The sequence below is a fragment of the Sceloporus occidentalis genome, unplaced genomic scaffold (genome assembly GCF_023333645.1).
Source record: "Sceloporus occidentalis isolate IW3139 unplaced genomic scaffold, rSceOcc1.0.p SCAF_5, whole genome shotgun sequence".
In the NCBI taxonomy this organism is placed as follows: Eukaryota; Metazoa; Chordata; class Lepidosauria; order Squamata; family Phrynosomatidae; genus Sceloporus; species Sceloporus occidentalis.
The window spans coordinates 19,825,852-19,849,620 of NW_028316985.1; the positions used below are offsets into that span (position 1 = coordinate 19,825,852).

Genomic DNA, 23,769 nt, shown 5'->3' on the forward strand with positions numbered 1-23,769 from the left:
AGATGAATAGATTTAATCAGGAAGGTCATGGGCCTGAATTTACAAGAACTAAGCAGAGAGTGGAGGATGGGGTTTTGGAATTGTCTCATCCACGAACTCAGTGTGATCCAAGATTGACATGAGGGCAGCTAACAGCAACAATGACAAACAGGTTTAAAAGTGACACAGGTTTTGTTTAAAATCAGCACCATACACCCAAAGGTTGATGTCATAACTGTACATGCAAAATTTATTCCACCACAATTTCAATAGTACTGTATATACTCATGTATAAGTTTAGAAATGTAGGTCAAAAAACTGATCCCAAAAACCTGAGTCGACTTATCCATGGATCAATATAAGTACTGTATCTGAATTCTTACTTAAAAGAAGGAACCATCCCCTGGTGAAAAGAGTATAATCTGTCCTAGACACACTGACCCCCTCTACTCTCTCATCCATCCAGCCTTAAGAGTGAGCTCAACGAGTTATGTCTGCTGGAATTTTGTAAGTTCTTTGACATTGTTTTGCTTTGCTTCATCCTTTAGTTCTTTTGCTATATGCCCCTTGTTTTACCCTTGACTTATCCACGGGTTATAGCAAAATCCATAATTTTGGTCCCAAAACTTGCCCTCAGTTTATACATGAGGTTGACTTACAGTCAAGTATATGCGATAACTAGTGTATCTAGTTGATATTATAATTCCCTTTAGCACCAAGCATCACTTTGGTAAGTATTGTGCCTTTATCAAATTGGAAGTTAAATAAATACCAGGGGGTATGTTTTCTGAAGATTTCAATGCACCATACATGGAAAAATATTGTTGCATACCTTCAAGTCATTTCTGATTTATGGTGACCCTAAGATGAACCTATCATGGGTTTTTCTGGGGTTGAGAGGGTGTGACTTACCCAGTGTTACCCAATGGGTTTCAGTGGCTGAGCAGGCAGTTGAGCCCTGGTCTCCAGAGTCATAGTCCAACACTGAAAGCACTACACCACTCTCGTTCGTGGACAAGTATACTATCTCCTAAATGAAACGGGGGGAAAGATTGAACAAAACCAGAAGAAAGGAATGGTAAGTTTCTCGGAACAATGAAAGTTTCAGTACATCAGAGTTTTTGTTTGTTTGTGTTTTGTTTAGTAAGGAAGGTTTGGGAAACTATATTGGCCTTGTGGGCTGAATGCTGTCCTAAGTGGCTTAGTCAACCCCTGTATCAGCATATCTCTCTTCCCTTTTTTAATGTAGAGAAAGGTGCTCTAGGTTGTAGTTACAAGCATTAAACAACTTTGCTTCTTCCTTGCCTGATTGGGGGAAAAGCCTACATGAAGTGATGAGGACCAAGGTACCAGTTTGAGGAGTGCTGGTCCAGTTGGCATCTTGGTGGGGAGAGTAGGTTTTGCTGTGCCCTGTGCTTCGTTCATCAAGAAATCAAGGGTGAAATGAAACAGGCTGAGCCACTTGCTTGAGTGGTATTTTTTGAGCTGGTGGGCTCAAGAGAGAGCTTTTCTCTTTGATGGGTCAGAATCTTCCAGGAAGGCCCCACAGGAGGTCTGGTGGACTGAATTTGGCTCATGGCCTTGAAGTTAGCTTTCCCTGAAGCTGAAATGAAATGTGAGTCTGCTGAAATCCATAACAAATCCTATTGAAACCAGAAAAAGAGTACTGTGAGGTTTGAAAACCTTCCTTTTCTATGTGATAGGACAGGAGTGGACAATTTGTAGTCTTCTGGATGTAGTTTGACTACATCGCCTAGAAGCTGTACTAGCAACCCAGTGGTGGGGAATGTTGGGAGTTGCCGTCAAACACATTGATATAGCCCATTGGTATGGCCCTGGGTATAGTGGGAAGTCCCAGAAGAAGAGAGAGCAAGGCTACTCTCTCTCCACCCTCTTTTTTCTACACTCCTGAAACTTTCTCTCTTTTACTACACAATGCTAAAACACCCTGATTTGGAGCCAGTGCATAGTGCCAACCCTAAATATTTTAATGGCATATAGCAGGTAAGGAAAGATTGCAGGAAGATGGAGGAAAGTGTCCTCCCTCACTTCATGCTATAACCAACCCCATTAAACTTGGCAAGGTTCTTGTTCCAGGCTGGCTGGCACCCAGAACATGAGCTCTCCCCGCTTCTCTCAGGAGCAAAGGTTGGAAGTAACTTCTTACAAACAACAGAATGCCTTTTCAATGGCTAAGGCATAGCTAAAATTACCCTAGGGTTGCTACTTTAACCATGTGCAGCATGTAAGTAACTTCTAGATGTTATTTTTATAATCATGGGTGTGCAACCACATGAAGTGATAGATGAAAAAGAAATATCACATAGTGGAAGTGTTGCCCATATTATGTTGTAGGTGTCGAGAAGATGTGATGGATGGGAGGAGAGGGAATGGCAGTCAAGCTGGTAAAAGGCAAGGGAAGCATGTGTATGATGCATTTTTGAGCTATGACTTTTCCTTGGTCTCCCACCCTTTCTACGCACACTATTTATATCTCTCTTTCTATCCAATCTATAGCCAAAAATGTGGCAATATGTTGCAGTATAGAACAAATGTTACAATATTATCGAAAATATAGGTAAGGCCAGAAAATATTAATATTGGGGAGCTTTTTCCCCTTCTGTTCTTGGGTCTCTGAAGCTGTGGAGATGGCCCTTCTATTTCCCCCTGCAACTGCCTTTACCCCAATAGATTCAACATGTGAACATCAGTGTCATTGGATAGAGCTAGATTTTTGAGACAGGTAGGTGGCTCTGCCCTCTGAACATTGTTTAATAATTTCACATTGTAAGATTTGGTAATGGCACTGTGGTACAGTTTTCAATGTTCATGGCTGTCAAGGAAGTAAAGTAGGAAGCCGGGGGGAAATTGACCACTGTCAGACTAAACGCAGTCAGTGGAGGGGTGTGTGTGCGTGGAGAGTGTACATGTGTATGCACTGCTGCACAGATGGTGAAAGGCAAGGGGGTTGGAAGTTGTGGGGCAGCAGAAGACTCCTTTAGTAAGGATTATCAGAAGTCGTGTGTAGTTTATTGTACAGCCCTGGGGGGTGGAGGAAGGAATGTGGGTTGGGCAAAGTCTAGAATTACACCATTGCAGAATTGGTTTTTTCTTCCACTCTTTAAATAGCCAGCACCTTTTTACTATTGCTTTCACGTTTTCCCTGTTAACCAGAGACCTGACAGCTCATTTCTTAAGGTAACAACTTAGTTTTGTAGTTTGTCCTCTGCTGCCTTCCTTTTTGTAATTGTGAATTGACCCAGTATGTGTGTGGAGGGGTAACATTTCTTTGGTAACAATATTTTGTGCATATCTATTGCTCTCTCTCTTGGACTACTTCCCCCATTTTTAAAAAAAAACACATGGGTTTCATATTTCTTCTGGTCATGCATTTGTGCTCAGTTTCCAAAATAGTATGAAGTGTGCAACTTATTTGTGTTAGAATTAGAATATTGATATGTTTCTTTATAAGCAGACTGGTGATTGACTGCAAGAATCAATGAGTCAAAGGATTTTGCATTGATGAGGCTGACAATCTTTACCTGAGTTGTGTCAGTGCCCTTGACCTGAGCATTTTCTCTGATGGAGGAAGACACAAAAGACGCACATCCCTTCAGACACACATAGAAAAGGCTGTTTGGAAAGTGGTGGGTAGGCATCTATGGAGGTGTAATCTAGATCACCAGCTGCTATCAAAGATAGCAGGGAAGAAAGGCAGCATGTGTGCCACATATGATGCAATGAACATCCTATGATCAGGAGAGCTTTTAAAGGGATCTTCAATAGACACATGAACAGCATAAATCTGTTCAACATTTTATGTCTGAAAAAAGTATATAAACCATGGTGTTTAATCCTCCAAAAGTAGATGCATTTTAAAAAAGATCTTGAGAAATTACATGCAATAGTTTGCTGATTGTATCATTTAGTGTCTGGTTAAATTTTAGAAACAACAGCATGATTGGACAGCACTGTCAGCTGCCAAGGCATGATGTTTCAGTGAGTGCTCAGTTGAACATGGCTATTTTGCCTACCAGCCTTCATGTCCAAAAGCTGTGGAGGGGAGAGATTCGGCCTTCCATTTTAGATTTCAGCTCCCAGATGCTTCTGCTAGCATGGCCAGTCCTAAGGGATTGTGGGAGCTGTAGTCCAAAACATTGGACAGCCAAACATTCCCCACCCTTGCATCTTCTATTAGCCTTGGAGTATTCCACCTGACACCTGCCATTATATTAAACTACCTGAACCAGCCCTGCCTGTGTTTGGTGGTTCTTTAATCCTACAGACTTACAGTGCCCACCAGTTCATCTTCCCCCATTCCCTTTTGACTTATATAAAAATAAGCTTATGCTGTAACTTCTTTCACATGGTTTCAAAGGTGCTGCAAGATCCCTTTGCATAAAAATTCACATCATCATTTTATTTTTGTAAGCCGCCCGGATTCCTAGTGATTGGGCGGGGTATAAATAAATTCTATTTATTATTATTATTATTATTATTATTATTATTATTTCTACCCACTTTCCTCCCTCAAATGCAAAGAGGAAGAACAAAGTTGACTGTTTCACATCCTATACACCTAGCCTCTACCGCTTGTGCGCAATGCAGACACTCGATCCCTTTAGTAGTAAAATCATTTCCCTCATTCCCTAGTGCTGATAATAATCTCATTTCCCTTCCTCCTTTAATAGAAACCAACCCACCAACAGTCTTAACAGACAGGTGTGTCATTTGCCTTATACCAAAATTTGATATAAGGCAAATGACACACCTGTCTGTTAAGACGGTTGGTTGGTTGGTTTCTGTTAAAGCTGTCTGTAAATAGCCATCAAAAACCAATTGTAGTACAGGGGCAGGTGATGCTGTGCTCTCTCTGATATTTTCTGCTATGGATAGTTTCTTAGGGTTGACTGTGTTTTTCCATTATCATGGTCATTAACAATGCATACAAGGCAGCCTTTGCTCCAGATACTTTGAACTATACACTAACCATCCCCATCTATTGACCATATTCACTGAGGTTTGATAGGAGTTAGAGTCAAACAACCCTTAGTGAACAAAAGGTAGAGGAACCTAATCTAAAACACTGGTTTTAATTTCTAGTAGTCTTATCATGATACGTCTTCTGAAGAGAGAGTACATTATTGGAGTAGATTCTGGGTCCTATTCTATACTGCAGGATTAGCCAGATCTCTTGAATTTCACTTGCCTGGATTCTGAAGTTTCTTGTTTCTTGCTGACTATAGGGAATCCATTGAAGGCAGGGAGGCAATCAGCATCCCACTTAAAGAATTTTCTTGACCTACAAATTGAAGGTGCATATCTAACTCATTTAACTAACATTTTTCTTCAGCCAGCGTGGCATAGAGGTTGGAGTGTTGGACTATGACTCTGGAGACCAAGATTCAATTCCCAGCTCAGCCATGAAACCCACTGGGTGACCCTGGGCAAGTCTTGTGCTCACAGCCCCAGAGAAAGACAATGGCAAATCTCCTCCAAACAAATCTTACCAAGAAAACCCTATGACAGATTAACCTTAGGGTTACAATAAATCAGAAAAAACATGAAGGCAAACCACACACGCATGCCAGTGGCATTGTCAATGCTACTATACAACACTATGGAAACCACAGCTCCTATACTAGTGTGCTATAATAGTTTGACTGTGACACTGGAGACCATGCTTTGATTCCACTCTCAGCCATGGAAGCCCATCTTAATCAAGTCACACACTCCCAGCCCCAGAAAACCCCATGATAGCATTGCCGTAAGTCATAAATGACTTGAAAGCACAAAACAAAAACAATGCCAAACTGCTGAAAGTGCTCATGGAGTTTACCATGTAAATCATGAGCTTCATGCCAAGGCATTTTCAGCCTGTTTGATAATCCATCCCAGTTCAACATGGCCTTGATTCCCCCCCCCCCCCCCCGATGCCAGAGATCAGCTGTAGTGCTAAGAACTCATGTTCTTCAATGTTTTGCTACTTTTTTTTCAAGTTTCCAGTGATCTGTTGACTGTGGTTTGAGAACCTTTGATCTTGGATATAGGTAACATCAAGGATTTGGAACAAACTGGTTAAAAATAACCCATTAATTATGATATTTGCTTTTTCTGCAAATAATGAAGGCACAATGAAACCGCACTTGTAACTTAACATGGAATAACTTCAGTTCTTCTGTAGTATAACCCTTTGTAAAGTGGATTTAGGGTTTTGTGTTTGGGGCTTCATTATAGAGGAGGACTTGCACATGTTCAAGTGCCTTATTAAAAAGAGAACAATTCTGATTACTTTTGAGAAATGGGAAGTAAAGAGTTACTTTTAAAAACTACATGCCCCTGTTACTATAATGCAGGGGTAGGCAACCTGCGGCCCGCGGGCCAGATGCAGCCCGGCAAGGCCTTGGGACCGGCCCCAGCCCGGTCCTGCCGCCGATTGCCGCCGGAGCCTTTGGCCTCTCGCGTTAGGGCATAGGGCCTTTGGCCTATCAGGAGGAGGCGGGCAAGGGGAGGCAAGCAGCAGGCAAGGGGCGCAAGCGGTGGGCAAGGGGGGCAATTGTCTATAGAAGCCTCAGAAACATGCATTTATATTAACATTTTTTAAAAAATCAGCAATTTTTTTTGCGTGTCCTTTATTTTTTTAAAAAAAGTGTCCTCCATTTGAAAATTTTGTCCCACATTTGTCCTGGTTTCTTTATTTATTTAATTTTTTAAAAAAAATTATTTAATTATTTATTTTTTGGCTTCGGCCCCCCAGTTGTCTGAGGGACAGCAACCTGGCCCCCAGCTCAAAAAGGTTGCCTACCCCTGCTATAATGGTAAGTAACTCTTTTTAAAATTATTTCCTCCCAAGCTCTGCTAACCCCTGTACTACGGCAGTGTGTTTAAGGAAAAGAGTGATAGTGGTGTTTATCTCATTCAGAGTACTGTGATTTTCTCACCGATGAAGCCAAGATGTCTGCAATAATAATAATAATAATAATAATAATAATAATAATAATAATAATAATAATAATAATACTATCCCATCATACATCACAGAACCATTGGGTGGTGTAGCACCTTTGAGGATAACTGAAAGAAAGAATCTGGTAGCAGGAGCTTTCATAGACGTGAGCCTCATGCATCTCTTGCATCTCAGGAAGTGGGCTCAAGTTTAGGAAAGCTCAGGCTACTAGCTTCTTTCTTTCAGTTAGGCTCAAAGGTACAATAACACCCCTTTGTGTGGTGATTTTCCAGATTAACATGCCTATGTCTCTTAATTAAATTCCATTTATTTCAGTGAATCTGCTCTAGGCATGACTATCTTTGGTTCTTTTTTAAAGTCTTAAATTATTTTAACCTTGGGAGCTCAACATTGATAATGAACACCTGTGATGAAAATGCTTTTCTCAACATTGTAGCTAATTTTAATGTATTTTTGAGTGCTGAATTTGGAAATGCACAATAAAAATGTATCACACACTTCTTTCACAAATTTGATATTTTTATAATTCATTTGTTATTCAGCTTTGATTAAGTGTGGATGCTGATGCTTCAATGCAATTTCTTTCAGTGCTTTTTATGTGTTTCATGTCAGTGAATTACAAGTGTTTTGAAAGTCTATTAGAAGACTTTAATTCCTTTCCTACTCTTTGCAGGATAATTCTTTGCAGGATAATTTCATTTAGTCACATATTACATCATAGAAACATCCAAGCAAGTTGAGGAAAAACTGTACATGATGGAGCAAATTTGAGGTCATTGTCAAATTCCTACAAAACCAACATACATTTTTAAAGGCCTGTGTAATGTGAATATTATGTTGATATTGTGATTTAAGCCTTAGGACAGCTTCTTTATCTAGCCAACCCATCTGCCTCCCAGGCCCCCTTTTCATGCTACAGTTCAGTTATCTCCTGTCAGTTCTGATGAGTGGAAACTACAATTTGCTGTCTTGTAATGAAAGGAAAAGGCTCCCTGCAACATGGAAAGCCAATAAACTGCCAATGGAATGACAGAGTGATGTGTGTCTAAAAACACAAAATAAATAATTTGTTGGCAACTCCCCTAACAGTAATCTAATGTGGTGGTGACTAGCATCCAGATCAGTGGAAAAGTAAATCTGGATTTTAGTTTGAATATTAAGGGATCTATGCAAATTGGTGAATTCAAAATAGGCTCTACACCCTGCAAATAGTTCCTTTACTACTGGCTACCAGTTACCTTTGCCCTTACTCTTACATCTGCATCAGTGCTAATCCATTTTTATATACTGTTAATATTCAACTGGTGAGAGCCAGTGTGTTGTAGTGATTTAAGCATTGGACTATGATTCTGGAGACCAGGTTTGAATCCCCACTCAGACATGAAATCCATTGGGTGACCCTAGGCAAGTTGCACTCTCTCAGCCTCAGAGGATGGCAATGGCAATGGCAATGGCAGGCCCACTCTGAACTTACAAAGAAAACTCTGTGATAGGTTCACCTTAGGGCTACCATAAGTTGGAAGCAACTTGTAAGCACACAACAGCAACAGCATACTCAACTATAAGTTGATCCTATGCATAAGGTGCAGTGGTTAAATGCCTGTACTGCAGCCTCTCACTCACAAACCACAAGGTTGCAAGTTCAGTACCCACCAAGGGCTCAAGCTCAACTCAGGCTTGTGTCCTTCTGAGGTCACTAAAATGACTGCCCAGCTTGTTGGGGCAATTAGCTTACACATTGTAAACTGCTTAGGGAGTGCTTAATGCACTGATAACTGGTATAGAAATGTATTTGCTATTGCTATAAGTTGAGGGCAGATTTTGAAAGCAAAAGTATGTATTTTGACATGACCCATGGATAAGTAGAGGGTAAAACCTAAGGGCATGTAACAAAGGATGCAAAGGATGAAGCCAAGGAAAACAATGTCAGAGAACTTACAAAATTCCCACAGACATAACCAGTGGCATCAGTGAGAGTGAGTGGTGAGTTGCTCATCTGCACCTCTCCCCACTGGTTGCTCAGTTGCCCCCTCCCCAACTACTGAATCCCCCCCTCACCTGGCCACTTGCCCAGGGCAGTCCAGGCAAATGAGACAGCAGGAGGAGGCTGAAGGGGTGCACATCACCCCTCCTTCTCTGGGCTTCCTCCTCAGGGAGAAAGCCCTACAATAGAGCAAATGGGATTGGCATGTGTTCAGCCCTTCTGCATTCAAGGGAGATAAGGGCCCAACTGGGTGTCACCCTCCTCTGGGATGTCACCCGGTGTGGTCCATACTCCCAGAGACGCCAATGTTTAATTAATAATAATAATAATTTGTTTTATTTATATACCGCTATTCCAAAGATCATAGCGGTGAACAGCAAGTAAGCTAATTAGCAGGTAAGCCAATTTGCCCCCAACAATCTGGGTACTCATTTTAGCGACCTCGGAAGGATGCAAGCCTGAGTCAAGCTTGGGCCCTTTTGCTGGTCTTGAACTTGCAACCTTGTGGTTTCAAGTGAATGGCTGCAGTACAGGCATTTAACCACTGCGCCACTGTGCTCATCCTAAAGGCTGGATGGTTATGGAGGGACATTTGGTAAATGGTGGCTGTGTAATGTGTCAGGGAGGTGACCAGGCATGAGGCGCTGAGGGGTGGGGTCTAAGAAAACACACATGTCAAAAAGGATGAAAAGGCAAAGTAAAGAAAATGGTAACTGCATTAGCAGTAATCGTAGCTTTTCACTTCAATGTGATAAAAAGGGGCCTGATTTTAGCCCAGAAACGCTGACAAACATACACAAATGTCTTATTCAAATCCATCAAAACCACGTTGTCCTTGGTACTCCTTTGAGGGGAAGCACCAAAGAGCTGCCACTGCTGCCATTTTCAAAAAGGTCAGAAGTGGCACCATGGCAGAGAAAGTAGAGGTGACAGTCCCTCCTTTAGGTACTCCTGGCATGCACTAAGCTCTACACACAGAAGGGGATGGTTCATTTTTTTAAATAAGACTTAAAGTACAGTACTTACATTGATTTACCTGATTTAACAAACTTCATCATCTGTGTTAACTAAAATGCTTCATAATATTTCAAAAGATACATTATTGTCAGTCCTCCTCTAATAGATGATTCATGTTTAATTCCATAGTCACAGAGTTGGAAGGTTCCCCCGGAAGCTATAGAGTCCAACTTACTGTTCAAGGATAAGTTCACCCAGGGTCAATTTTTAAACTAAAATTTTAGACTTATATATTAGTAATACAATACATATTTCTCTCTGCCCCCCCCCCCCCCCAATATTACCAAAGAGGAACTAGTTATGTATTATTTCAAAGTTCTGGTGGTTGCTCTGTCCACTGGAGATGGCTCCACACACTGCTGCCATGAACCCTCTGCTGTGCTTGCCTGGAGCTGATGCAGCCTTTGAGTTAAATTCCTGCTCTAGCTAGCTAGATTATTATGCAGAAGGCAATTTGGGGACTGTTTTTCCTGTCGGTCAATATTTGTAGCTATTTGTCATAACCAAAATGAATCCTTGCCAGTGAAGGATTTTATTGTGGCGCTGCTTGGTTAGTGCAGTGAATTTAAAAGCAGAGTCATATTACATTGCTGTTTTCACCCTATACGAGTGTGCCCATTTGTGAAGGGATGCAAAGCTTTTTACAAGGAGTGGGTTTTCAGGGGACAAGAGAACATGTCAGGATGACCCTTCCTGACTCAAACCAGCAGAGCAAGGAGGGACACAGTGCACTCCTTCAGATGTTGGTGGACCACAGCTTCCATCAGCCCTAGTCAGCATAGCTAATGGTAAGGTATGCTGGGAACTGCAGTTCAACACCAGTGTGTGTGTGTATGTGCCCTTCACCTAGCCATGAAGAAGAACTTGGACAGTTAGCTGGGAGAGAATATTGATGGGACTGTGCAATCAAGTTATATATTTGAATACACATCCAGGCTGCATCCCATTTCTGTCTCTGCCTGCCTACCATTAGGTAGAGTGAGGCAGCTGCTTAAGGTGGTAGACGCTGGAGGTCATCAGTGGCAGCCTTTCTCCCCTTGCTGTTCCTCCTGAGTCCCTGGCTTTTTTCTTTCATGCAGGGGACAGAGCTGTGTGTCACACAGTCTATCCAGTACACCAGTGAGGTTCAGTCCCTAGTTCAGTCAACATCTGGTCATGGAACAGGAGAGGTAGTTTTCTTGCCCTTTGCATCAGGCAGTAGCATTTCTTATCCTGACAGACTGGAGTGGAGTGAGGCCTAAACTTTTGTTATACTGGTTTATGTTATGGGTGACATACCTGCCAGTGGTAAGCAAAAAGGCTAGGAAAACCAACTCTGTGACCTAACAATGTGTTTGCTTCTATTTCACAGTGTGCCTCACCCCTACAGACAGGGGGAACAAAGTCTGTGAAATTAGATTGGACTTTAATTTATAAGCTGCCTTATCTCATAGGAAATCATGTGCCAGGCAGCTCAAAACAGGCAAACAAAAACAGCCGTATGCTTAAATGCTTATCGATTATTTTTATAGCATTCTGCCTGTATCAACATGTTTCAGAACCTAATTTTAGCACTTCAGTATTTTATCAACAATAATTTGTAATGACATTTTTTAAAAAAATCCTAAAGATTCTGCATGATAGTAAAATCTAACCAAATATAAATAGCAATTACCGTAGGAATGGCAGTATTCAAAAAGTATAAATTGTTCTGTTTCAAGCCTCTGTTGCCGCTTCATCTCATTTCTTGTTTGGGCAGTTTTTTTACATTTTCTCTGGAGAGTTTAGGCCAAGGAAGAGTCCTGTGCAACTTAAAGAGTAACAAATTTATCATGTCATAATGCATAAAGTGTTATAATCAAATTTCAATTGTTTATTAATTAGTTTCGTAACATTAACAGTAATTTATATAACTATTATCTAGCATCATGGCAGTCTGTATATAAAATAGCCTTGAGATTTTTTTAAAAAAATGAACCAAAATATTCTCTGAGTTGATGGTGGCCTTGATGCATTGTTAAGTCCAAAACCTGAGATATAGATTCCATATTTCTACAAAGTTATCTTTGCTATTTCTCCCCTTGTCAATTTAGCTTTTATTGTACAATGATTTTTTAACTACAGTACAGCAATCCACCACCATCTTCAAACTTAAAATATTGGTACAGCATATTATGGCTGGAGGTGGGTTTAGGGAGAGTGAAATCAGAGGGATATTAAAAGAGGAAAGTGGCAATTATGTTCTTAATACTAGCCATTCACAAAGCCATTGCTGGTAACCTGTCTTAACAAAGCAAATCAATATACAGTTGGCCCTCCTTATCCATGGATTTAAGTATCCACAACTGAAAATACTCCAGTGTGTGTGTGTGTGTGTGTGTGTGTATTCCAAACAACAAACCTTGATTTTGTCATTTTATATAAGGGACACCATTTGACTATGCCATTGTATTTCATGGGACCTGAGTCTCCATGGAGTTTGGTATCCATGGGGAGTCCTGGAACCAAACCTCAGGAGATATCAAGGGCCCATTGTATGTATATAGGCCTGCATGGAGATAAGAGTTTCTTATCATATTACATGTATTGACTGGCTTGTCTAGTGCCAGAATGTTCTTGATATCAACAGCAATAGTTTTGTGCAAGTTAATAATGTAATTGCCATTGTCAGTACTTTGTGACCCTACTGGCCTAAATCTAACATTGTACCAGCAGCTGAACCTCTGGTACAATGGGGAATTTCCTGCCTGCATCTTGACTGCTCCATGGAGTCTTCCTACTGGTTTGACTGACCATGTGGTATAGCTGGTTTGAATCCCTGCTTCAACATGGAAAACCCACTGGGTGATCCTTAACAAGTCATATTCTTACAGCCTCAGAGGAAGGAGAAGGTAACTCCCCCCTGAAAAATTCTTGCCATGAAAAACCTGCAATAGGGTCACCATAAGATGGAAATGTCTTGAAGGTACATAACAACAACAACAACAACAACAAGCAGTTCTGTTAACAAAGCAATTCTTTTGGATCCTGATTAAGTGGACTGTATTCCAGGAAAGCTTCTGTCATAAAAAATTTGTTAAGACGGGCATGCTTTGGAGGCAAGAAGGGTGCATGATGATACCATGGCTGCCATTTGGATCAACTAGGAGTGACATCCCAGCACTCCTGGTTGCATTTAGGCCTGTGTGCATGTTTTGTGTTGTTGCTGCTGTTTTGGGGTATGGACCTGCTGAAATAAGAAAACCATTTTGCAGTGTACTTTCAACTGTTTTCTGGCTACTTTCTTTGGGTGATGGTGGTTGAGGAATCAGTGTGAGAGTGTTCAAAGTGCTTCACTGGACCTCTCACAAGCACTACGATTCTCACCCATGCTTTAAATTATCATATGACTCTGTTCTTTTTCCCAGTGCATCATGCTCTTGTCATACCAGGGACATTTTCAGTATGTTAACCAGTTACCTCACACTGAACCAGATGTCTTCCTCTCTATCTGATATCAGCCAGATTGGCTCACTCCCCTGTAGTTCCTTCCTTCTGAAGGCTTCTCTAAGGCTCAGCAGGTGAAACAGCAGCTAGAGTGTCTTCTTTCTGCACTGGACACTTTGGAAGATCCAACAGAAAAAACAAAGAGACAATTTTCAACATAGGTTATTTTTTTTAATGCAATGTAATTTTAATGTAATGTAATTTGATATATCAGAACAGGGACTGCAGTCAGGAAATCAGAAAAAAAAAGACTGGGAATGAGGAGGGCCGTTATGAAAGAACTAGAAAAGATTCTAAAGGGTAAAGATATACAACTAAGTATGAAAGTTAGAATCATAGAAGCCATGGTATTCCCTATGGGAGTTGGCTAGTGAAGAAAGCGGATAAGAAAATCTTTTGAGATGTGGAGCTGGAGAACAGGGCTGAGGATTCCATGGACAGCCAAAAAGACAAACAAATGGGCCCTTGAACAGATCAAGCCTGAACTCTTTCTGGAAGCTAAGGCGGGATACAGACTGCCCAAAAAGGGAGGTCTCCTGCCGCCCTGGTTTGCTCCGTGAGGGAGCCGCAGCGGACAAACCGCGTGGCTCCGTCGCGGAACAAAGAGAACGCGCAAAAAGTGGGTTCTTCTTGTGGCGCCTTTGTGATGCTGCAAGGCGCCAATGGAGCACTTGTGGCATCACAAAGGCGCTGGGATGTGTGGACGCTAAGTATCTGTTGTGTCAAAATGGCGGCGCCTGTGTATACAGGGCACCGCCATTTTGACACCCCAGTCACCTACTAGGGGTGAGGCCAAAATGGACGGTGCATCCTCGGCCAACCCCAGCATGTGACGGGGTGGCGCAAAGTCCTGTGTAAATCGGGCCTAAGATGATTAAATTGAGGCTGTCATACTTTGGCCATGTCATGAGAAGGCATGAATTATTAGAAAAGACAATAATGTTAGGGAAGGTAAAGGGATGTAGAAAGAGAGGAAAGCCACATGTTAGATGGATGGACTCTATTAAGGAGGTCACAGGTATGAATTTATAAGACCTAAGCAGAGCAGTGGAGGATAGGAAGTCTTGTACGTGTCTCATCCACAGGGTTGCCATGAGTTGGGATCAACTTGAAGATGATTAACAACAACTTTATACTGAATTACCTCAGAGTAAGCCTCTTTAAACTCAATGGTAACTTGGAACACACAACTAATGGGAAATCTTGAAACCATTAGTGCTAAAGTAACATTTTAATATTATTTTGAAAATTAATTAGTTGGCATCAGTATATTTTCTTAAAGCAGTGTATCTTACACAATTAGCTTACTGTGCTAATCAGCAGTAATATGCTAGTGATGTACTATTGTTGAATTAAAAATTAAAATTATTGAAATTACATTAAAATTACTAAACATAGTTCAAAATGTCTGACACCCCAAATATCCCATAATAGTCCAAATGCATCTGAGGAAGTATACTTAAGTCTACAAAAGCTCATGCATTCAACTTCTTTCTTTCGTTCGTCTCAAAGGTGCTACAAGATCTCTCTACATACTATTGTACATGCTAACATGGCTATATTTTTGAATTATTGCATAAAAGTGGCACATTAAAATAATGTGATATTATAATCTTTATTGAAATAGCTAATGTTGCTGAGCAGTTAAGATATTTGGAAAAATTGACATTAAACTCAAAGACATAGTTGTGTTAGTCTGGAAAATCAGTATGCCAAGGGACCATTGCAGCACTGTTGAGACTAAGGAGATTATTGTACTGCTTTTCCTCCCATCTTCAGCATGGGCTGAAACCTTTGAAAACTTTTTAAAAACAGGTGTTTTTGCACACCTCTATGCCCAGTCTGGAGGCATCGCATACCCGGCCCATACTTCTCCAGCACTTTTAGAAAGAATGGGACTTTCACGTTCTTTCAAAAAGTGCTGGAGAAGTACAGGTTAGGTATGGGATGCCAAGATCAGATACGCGATGCCTCCGGACTGGGCCCGGAGGTGTGCAAATAGACCTGTTTTAAAAAAGTTTTCAAAAGCTTCAGCCCATCCTGAGGCTGGGAGGAAAGGGAGTGCAATAATCTCCTAACTGAAAGAAATCGGTAGAATGAGGTTTTGTGGACTTGAGCCTACTTTCTCAGATGCATTTGGTGGGGTGGAAAGCACAGGGACAGACCTATATAGCAGTCTCTGTGTGAGAATGTCCATTGGAATGTGAAACTTTGTGGGTGATGATGGTGGTTGCTTAACAAATTATGGGAAAGGGATTAATTTAATGAATTAATTCCAGGCTCTGTGGGGAGGAAATCCCAGTGCTGTCAGAATTCTCCAGTCTATATTTTAACAACATGTTCCTTTCCTTTCATACTTCTCACTGGATTGCAAGTACATCACCAATGGTTAGCCAAGCATACTGTAACTGAGCTATGCCCACTACATTACCAGACTGCAATGCGCTGATGCAAATCACTCTCATCATGTTAAATGTGTGAGGGGACTCCTGAGGAAGATTATGATTTATCAGTCACTGGACTGTCTGGATTCCTGGTACTAATGTCCATATGTCAGAACTATGTGTTTGAGCCAAGGAGCACTGCATGCCTGACATTCTAGCTGTACAGTTAGTATTCCAGGTCCCATGGAAGGCTGTGTTCATTACCCCAGACATCAATTGTCATGTAGAATCAAGGATCCATGCAACCTTGCGGATGGGATCAATGGCATGGCCCTGCCACCATTTTCAGTCATCTGGAGTGGGCTAAAATCATGTGGATGAATGGTTTGATATGGTCACTAATTCTATCACATGTGCTACCCCAATGACTGCTGTGATTTGCTTGTATTAAAGGCTCATAGTATATTAACAAACCACACTGTTTTATTCATTTTCATAGAATCATAGAATCATAGAGTTGGAAGAGACCACAAGGGCCATCCAGTCCAACCCCCTGCCAAGCAGGAAATCCAAATCAAATTATTTAAAAGTTTTATATTGAACCCTTCAAACAGTTTAGTTTCCCACTCCTCTTTGTGTGTGTGTGTGTGTATGTGCCTTCAAATTGCGTGTCAACTTATGGTGACCCCTTGAATTTCATAGGGTTTTCTTAGGCAGTGAATACATCCAATATTTGTTGGAAGTTTCTCACTCAAGAACTAACCAGAGCTGCCCCTGCTTAGCTTCCAGGATCGGACAGGATCTTGTGCCTTTGGAATATCTAGGCCACTCCTGTGGGGTACCGTGTAACATAAAATTTCAACCTTTCAGTTAGGGAGGGGTGCATAATTAAAAACTATATCTAAAATGATATAATAAAAGGCAGCAATAAAAATTGTTCCAGAAGTCTTAAAGAAGTGGTTGTCTGATGCTAAACCCCTCCTTGGGAGAGAGTTGCATGTTCAGGGTGCTACCGCTGAGAGAGCTTTTTGTTGTGCCACCATCTGCCCTGCCTTAAATTTTAACTTGTTTATTGCAGTGGATTTCCAGTTATTTGGCATAAAGATGTTCTATATAATATTTTAACATTATTAAGTAAATAAACAAGAAACACACCTAGAGGTAGGTTTCTGAAGGTGATCTCAGTGTATGGGAAGGCTGATATGGGTCATGTAGTTTTTCAGGTTGACTAGGTCTCTCAGTCCCAAACTATATAGTAGAGGTGCGTCTTGTGTAGCATTCTAGATGTTATTCAACTGCAGTTCCCAGTATTCCTCACCACTGGCTATGCTGGGTGGGACATCTGGAAACTGCCATTCTTCAAAATCTGCATTTTATAGGATGCTGCACTGCAGAAACGTTTGCTATGGGGCTGCAGCAATGAGGATATTAATGGGCTGGTCCTATAAGTCTGGGAAGAAGATAGCCCAGCAACAGGAACGGAGCTTGGAGAAGCTACTTTTGGACTACAACTCCCAGAATCTCCCAGAGACCATGGTGAGCATCTCAGGGGTTCTGGGAGTTGTAATCCAAAAACAATTTCCACAAGCTGTAGAGCAGCCACAGCCCTGAGAAGCACACTGAAGCTCATGTTTCTGGTCTCCCTGTTCTCAAAAGAAGCTGGATTGTGGTATTTGCACTGAATTGTTTTGACAAGTGAAATAAATTAAAATGGAGGGGGGAAGTAAATAAACAAAATAACTGGTGGCATTCAAAACATCAGTGAACTCTGGCTGAAAGGATGCTCTGTGAGAGACCAGAACATTTTGCAATGACTCTCTCTTTAAAAAATTAAGCTGTCAGTGTTCTTCTAATCCAAAGTAAACACCTCCTACCTCAGTCAAGTCTATGGGTACATCTTGTGCACCAGGAACGTCAACATCTCCTGCTGTTGTAAGTAAGGGCAACTGTGGTGTGAACTTTTGCGTGTGTCCCTGAGTTTGTCTCTCACTTCTCTTCCAGCTTGACTTTGATTGTTGCAAGTGGTAACAGTGGGGGGGAAACACGGCACTGATCTTCTAAAGGTGGAATGGATTACCGAGTCCCTGGGGCCGTTCTCAATGGAGAAATACCTGCACAAGCCACTGGGGAGAAGAAGAAAAAAGAGGCAGCAGATCAAATGTTAGAGCGAGGCCACTGGAACAACAAACTAGAATATGTGCTGTCTGTGGCTGGGGAAATCATTGGTTTGGGGAATGTCTGGCGATTCCCTTACCTTTGTTACAAGAATGGTGGCGGTAAGTGAAATTCTTCCTTGTTTTCAATGCTTGGCACTCATGGGATCATAGAATCATAGCATCTTGGAGCTGGAAGGGGCCACACAGGCCATCTAATCCAACTCACTGCTGTGCAGGAATACACAACTAAAGCACTCCAGAAATTTGTCCATCCAAGCTGTTTCAAAACCTTCAAAGATGGAGAGTTCACTTCTCCCAGGCAGCCCATTCCACTGTCAAACAGTTCTCACGGTAAAGAGGTTCCTCGTAAGAGGTGGAATCTCTCTTGGTTCATGTTCTAGTCTCTGGAGCAGCAGAAATCAAGCTTGCTCCACCTTCTACATGACATTCCTTCCGCTACTTAAAGATAGCTGTCATGTCACCTTTCAGCCTTCTTTTCTCCAAGTTAAATGTAAGCTGTTCCTCATCAGTCTTGATTTCCAAACCTTTGATCACCTTGGTCACCCTTCTCTGGACGTGTTCCAGCTTGTTAATTTAATTAAGTGACACTCTTCCCCATTGAACCAAAGAGCACTTGAAACACTCAGGTTTACACTCTGCAGTTTTGTCTACTTGGGGGGAGAATGTTAAGTGCCTGCAAAAGTTCTTTCCCCAAACATCCAAATTTCCTTGCAGTGTTCATCATTCTTTACCTTCACAACAATCCTATCAGGTAGATTATGGCAAAAGAGAAGAATTTGCACTAAGCCATCCATGCTCTATTCTGTCTTAGTGACCTCAGTACACTGGAAAGGCTTATGATCAGCCATTTATTCATTACTAGAAAACTGTGGAAGGAGGTGGTTTGTGATTCAGGGATAGAGAACATGTGGCCATCCAGAGATTGTTGGACTGTAACTCCCATCAGCTACAGCCAGCATAGCCATGATGGCTGATAGCTTCCATGTCAGTGGGGAGGTGAATCCACGTTGAGTTTCAATCCAAACATTGAGTATGTTGCCCAAGCTGCAGAACCTACATTGAGGATAGGGTTTAGCACCTTTAAAGTGCTCTTAAGTTTTTGACTAAAATGCAGAGCAGATTCACTTTCTCAGTAGCATAGAAATAACTAGTTGCCCCTGTTGCATAGCCAGTTTTGAAGAGTGATGGGAACTACAATCCAACCCCACCTGCTTCCCATTCCTACTGTAATCTCCGCAACTCCTTTAAAAAAAAAAATCCTTAACATAACTAATGTATAGAGTTTTCTGATTATGGACTGAAGCATTGGGAAGTGATGGTGAGTATTTGTTTTAGATTTGTTGGATTTGTTTTGAGAAAATATTTGGGAGGAAAAGCAAAAGATTTCCTATCAGGGTTACTGCTAGATCAAAATCTCAAAGTACTTTGTTGAAGCATTTGGGGGAAAGCTACTAACCATTGAATGGGAAGGGCAGGATTTTGCCCCCTTCTCTCCTCCTACTGAGTTAACTGCGTGCAAACAGCTTTTGCACTTTGAAATGTTTGCAGCTATTGAAATATGCTGAGGACAATGGGGGAAAGTGGGAGGAGGTGAGAAAGACCAGGATGTTTTAAAAGCAGCTGAAAAAGTGGGATGATAGATGCTTCCTCAGGTCTGTCCTTACCAAGTCAGGACAGTTGGTGGGTATGAAATATTATTCTTGAAGAGCGAGAGCTCCTAGACACTGCTTGCCCGTCTAGCAGAGCCACTGACTGTGCCTGTTGGGGGAATTTTGGATGTTATTGTCGGGGGGGAAACCCTGAACTTTTCCGAGTTTTGAAAAAGCAGAGAGACCTCAGCACAAGTTTAGGAAAACTCCAGATTCACAAAAATAAAAGGAAGAAATGTCCCCTCTAATTGTACCTCAAGCATAACATTCTCAAGTAGAAGAGAAACAAAACAAAAGTTGGCATGAGAGTAGCTAACTAGTTAATCCCCTTCATGCTGTCAGGATGGGAAAGCGGTTTAGGTGGGCCTGTAAGGCAAATCCAAGAGATTTCAGACCAGAGTTCATTACCTACTCCCCAAGAACTGTATGTGTAACAAGTTCCTTTAACCCTTTTCCTACAGTCTTCCAGAAAGTCAGATTAAGAAACTACTTATCAAATACAAAACAGGGAGAATAATTCCCAATTTGGTCTCTGTAGTTTTTGGCACTAGGAGATTGGGGGGGGGGGGGGGCAACTGTGGCAGATCACTGCTCTGGAACTTTTTTTTTTTGGGGGGGGAGGTATTTTAAAAGAAGCATGTTCTTAAAATGCTGCAAAAACAATGGATTATTTAATCTGAAGAAAACAGCTATTCATTTTATATAGTTTTTTTTATTTTAAAATCCTGCTGTAATTTTTATCTCAGTGTAGCTGCTGGAGATGAACACCTCGAGATGAACTATAGACAGAGGAGACATTTCCTTGACTTGATTTTTTTAAAATGCCAATAAAGAAGACTGGGGCCTTTTCCTGAGGTGTGGCAATTTAGCCCACAGGTGGCATGGGAACAATTGCATTACTACATTATTACACATTGTTTCCAGATTCCCCAGAAAGTGCTCCTGCTGTGAGAAAAAGGAATGTTTAGCAACAAAACCAAAGCAACAACAGCCACAAAAAAACCAACAACATCTTAACAAAAGGTGTTGGAAACTAATTTTCTTTCCCTAAAGCCTTTTTGCTGTGAGACTGGTAGCTTCACTGGTATCATGGGCACCTATTGAGGGACATAACTCAATACTGGTGACATCACTATTAAATTGGTGCCAATTGGGACTTTTATCCGACAACTCCAGCCATATTTGAGCCATATATTCCAGCTTCAGTGGGGAGGGAAGACAGAAGCCTAATTTTTCACAAGCTATCCTCCTGCTCTCATCACTGCCTGTAATTAATTAAGGGAAGTATTACAGATGAAGAGAATCTCTTCTGCCCTATTAGTTTTTGTTATACGTTGTCTTGCCCTGGGTTGTAGTTATACCACTATTACTGCTTGTGTACAGATCTGTTAGCAACTGATCCATTCCCATTAACTGTCCTGAGAGGAGTCATTGGGACTATCCCTGCCCAATCAGAATAGTTGGAAGATATGCATCTTTACATGGAAAGCTGCAAATGTATGCCTTCAGGATTTACAAAATAATTCTTGATATCGTCAGTGTGTTGGAAACTCCCGTGACTAGCTAATTTGTATTTAATATTTCATTATTTTATTTGTTGGTATTTGTTGTTGTGTACCTTCAAGTTATTTCCAACATATGATGACCCTAAACTGAACCTATCACAGGGTTTTCTTGGTAAGATTTGTTGAAAGGGTTTCCCATGGGCTTCCCCTGGGGCTGAGAGGGTGTGACGTGCCCAAGGTCACTTGTTAGTACTGTGCAGATGGCAGCAATGGTAAAGCATGCCTGAAGACTTTGAATTTGAAAACCCTATGATGAGACAATCCAAAATGAAACAAGAGATGGTGCCAGAAGATGAGACTCTCTGCTCAGAAGGTACAATAAAAGACAGGTAATAAAATTTCAACTCCATTACAAACAAAAAGATAACTTCCCTTGAGATCCAGGCTGCCCCTGTCCTGTGCAAAGCTAATTGCCGCTTGGCTTTCTCAAGAAGTACCCGTACTGTTAAAAACCTGCAGGTGCTGTATAGGTAAAACATGCCAGTTGTAGTCCAAATGAAAGAGTTTTACTTTTGTGGGAGGTAAAAACCTCAAATATACTTAATCATATTCCCACCACATATACCCTATGTATCTTTTAACAGATTTGTGATGTGGTAGATTGGCATTGGCTACCATTTATAAATAACTTTAAGAGTTTCCCCATGTTTGTGTTCACACTGAAGAGAAGGGTTTTTAGATCCCATGTTATGCCAAAGATTAACCACATTCTTTGATAGACCACTGAAAGACTTTGAAGCCTTAATGCTCACAAACACATCTTCAGTAAAGGATCTCGCAGCTATGATAAATAAAATATTAATGTTTTTATTATATTATAAACAAAAATTCCACAAAAAGTGAACATAACAAACACACAAACATACATAACATAAAAAATCTAAAGGCAATTTTTTTTACATAAAATGCTGTTATGTTAATGATTTGATTGATGACTTGATAGGGACAGACCTAGGACCGAAAGTAATGCAGGAGAACAATAATGGTCCACTTTCTACTATTGGACTTCACAAGACAAACTCCTTTATTACTTGCTAAGAGGAAGGGAGCCAAATATTCAACCTCTGCCACCCACTTCCCTTCACACTCAACAATTCATTGCAGCAAGTACAGTCTATTCACACTGCACAGTTACAGTACCATACACCCTGAACAGACAGGCCAAAATAAAGCTGCCTCAGGTCACTCAGGAGGTATGCTGTTTAAATGACACAGACATCTTAAGAGGCCAGAAGCTGTGCTCCAGTCTTTAGGACTGAGTGTGGCGTTGGCACAGCTTTCGAACCTTTAGGACCCATGCATCATTTAAACAGCATACCCCCAAAGTGGCCCAAAGCAGCTTTATTTTGACCTGTCTGCTCAGGCCCATAGTTACATTCCAAGAAGTCTAGGGAGGTGGTATTCAAATACTTCTCCATGAAGTCTTGCCATTGCTGGTTTCCCTCTTGCTGTAGGGAGGACCTCACCACCTGAGTTTGGGCTCCTTCTCGGCTGCAGGGTACCACCACAGCCACCATTTTGAGTGACTGGAAATGATGTCATGCCACTCCTGGTTGCCTTTTGGACTATTTTTATGTAATTTTCCTGTTGTAGGAGGAGGAGGAGGAGGAGGAGAGAGAAATAGGGACATTTTAAAATGAGCTCAAAAAGTGATGACAGGATTATTTGGAATTGTTTTTGTCAGACAAGGATAGTTGGGGGGCTTTGGCTGTAAATATTATTAAGTTATGAGAAATGCTTTAAACAGCAGAGACTACTATTTAAATATCAACTATTATTCCTAGTGGTGATATACTTAAGCAAACCTGATTTAGTGCTGGAGAATTTCTAAGTCTTTTGTTAATTTTTTTTGCCAGCACTATATTAATAGTATTACTACCAAGAAAACATGTTTGCTTTTTCAACAATGCAGTAAATAAAATAAGACTGTAATCCTATATTTAATTACCTTCCAGCTGAAGTCAGTGGGATTTTCTTCTGGGTGAACATGTATAGGAATGTGCTATAAGTCCCGCTTGCCTTTGGGTTCATCATGATGGATTCTTATCTTATAACACTGGGCTAAGGAAAGTGTGGTCTTCCTGATGTGGTTGGACTGCAGTTCCCAACATCCCTACTCAGTGTAACCAATAGCAAGGAACGATGAGGGTGGCAGCTCATCAACCTACGGAAGCTCATCTGTTTCCCTGCCCTACTCTAACACATTCATGTCTTTCTGCACTCGCAGGTGCCTTCTTCATCCCCTACCTCATCTTTCTTTTCACCTGTGGGATTCCAGTATTCTTCCTGGAGACAGCGCTTGGGCAGTACACCAGCCAAGGAGGGGTGACATCTTGGAGGAGGTTGTGTCCTCTCTTTGAAGGTGAGTCAGATATGATGGTGGGACCAATCTTCCATCCTGAAAGCTTGACCTTTATGAAATGACATATGCAATGGTGAGGCTGGTGAACTCATTTCTCTCTTTTCCAGCACCAAACTGGCATTAAAAGTATGCAAAGGGATTTTGCAGATTGACTGAAAGATAGAAGTTGATAGGATAAGCTTTCGTAGACTTGAGCCTACTTCGTCAGATGCATTTGATG

The 23,769-nt window shown here is 41.3% G+C and overlaps 1 protein-coding gene across 1 annotated transcript in view; it reads left to right on the plus strand.

The window, feature by feature from the left end:
• Positions 1-298: 298 nt before the first annotated feature.
• Positions 299-23,769, plus strand: part of LOC149311734 (sodium- and chloride-dependent GABA transporter 2-like) — a 61,481-nt gene continuing 38,010 nt past the window's right edge. Inside the window, exons 1-3 of the mRNA XM_089527801.1 lie at positions 299-3,177; positions 17,798-18,072; positions 23,415-23,549. Coding sequence (XP_089383927.1) covers positions 17,865-18,072; positions 23,415-23,549 — 343 coding nt within the window. The 5' untranslated portion in view covers positions 299-3,177; positions 17,798-17,864. The remainder of the gene's footprint in view (positions 3,178-17,797; positions 18,073-23,414; positions 23,550-23,769) is intronic.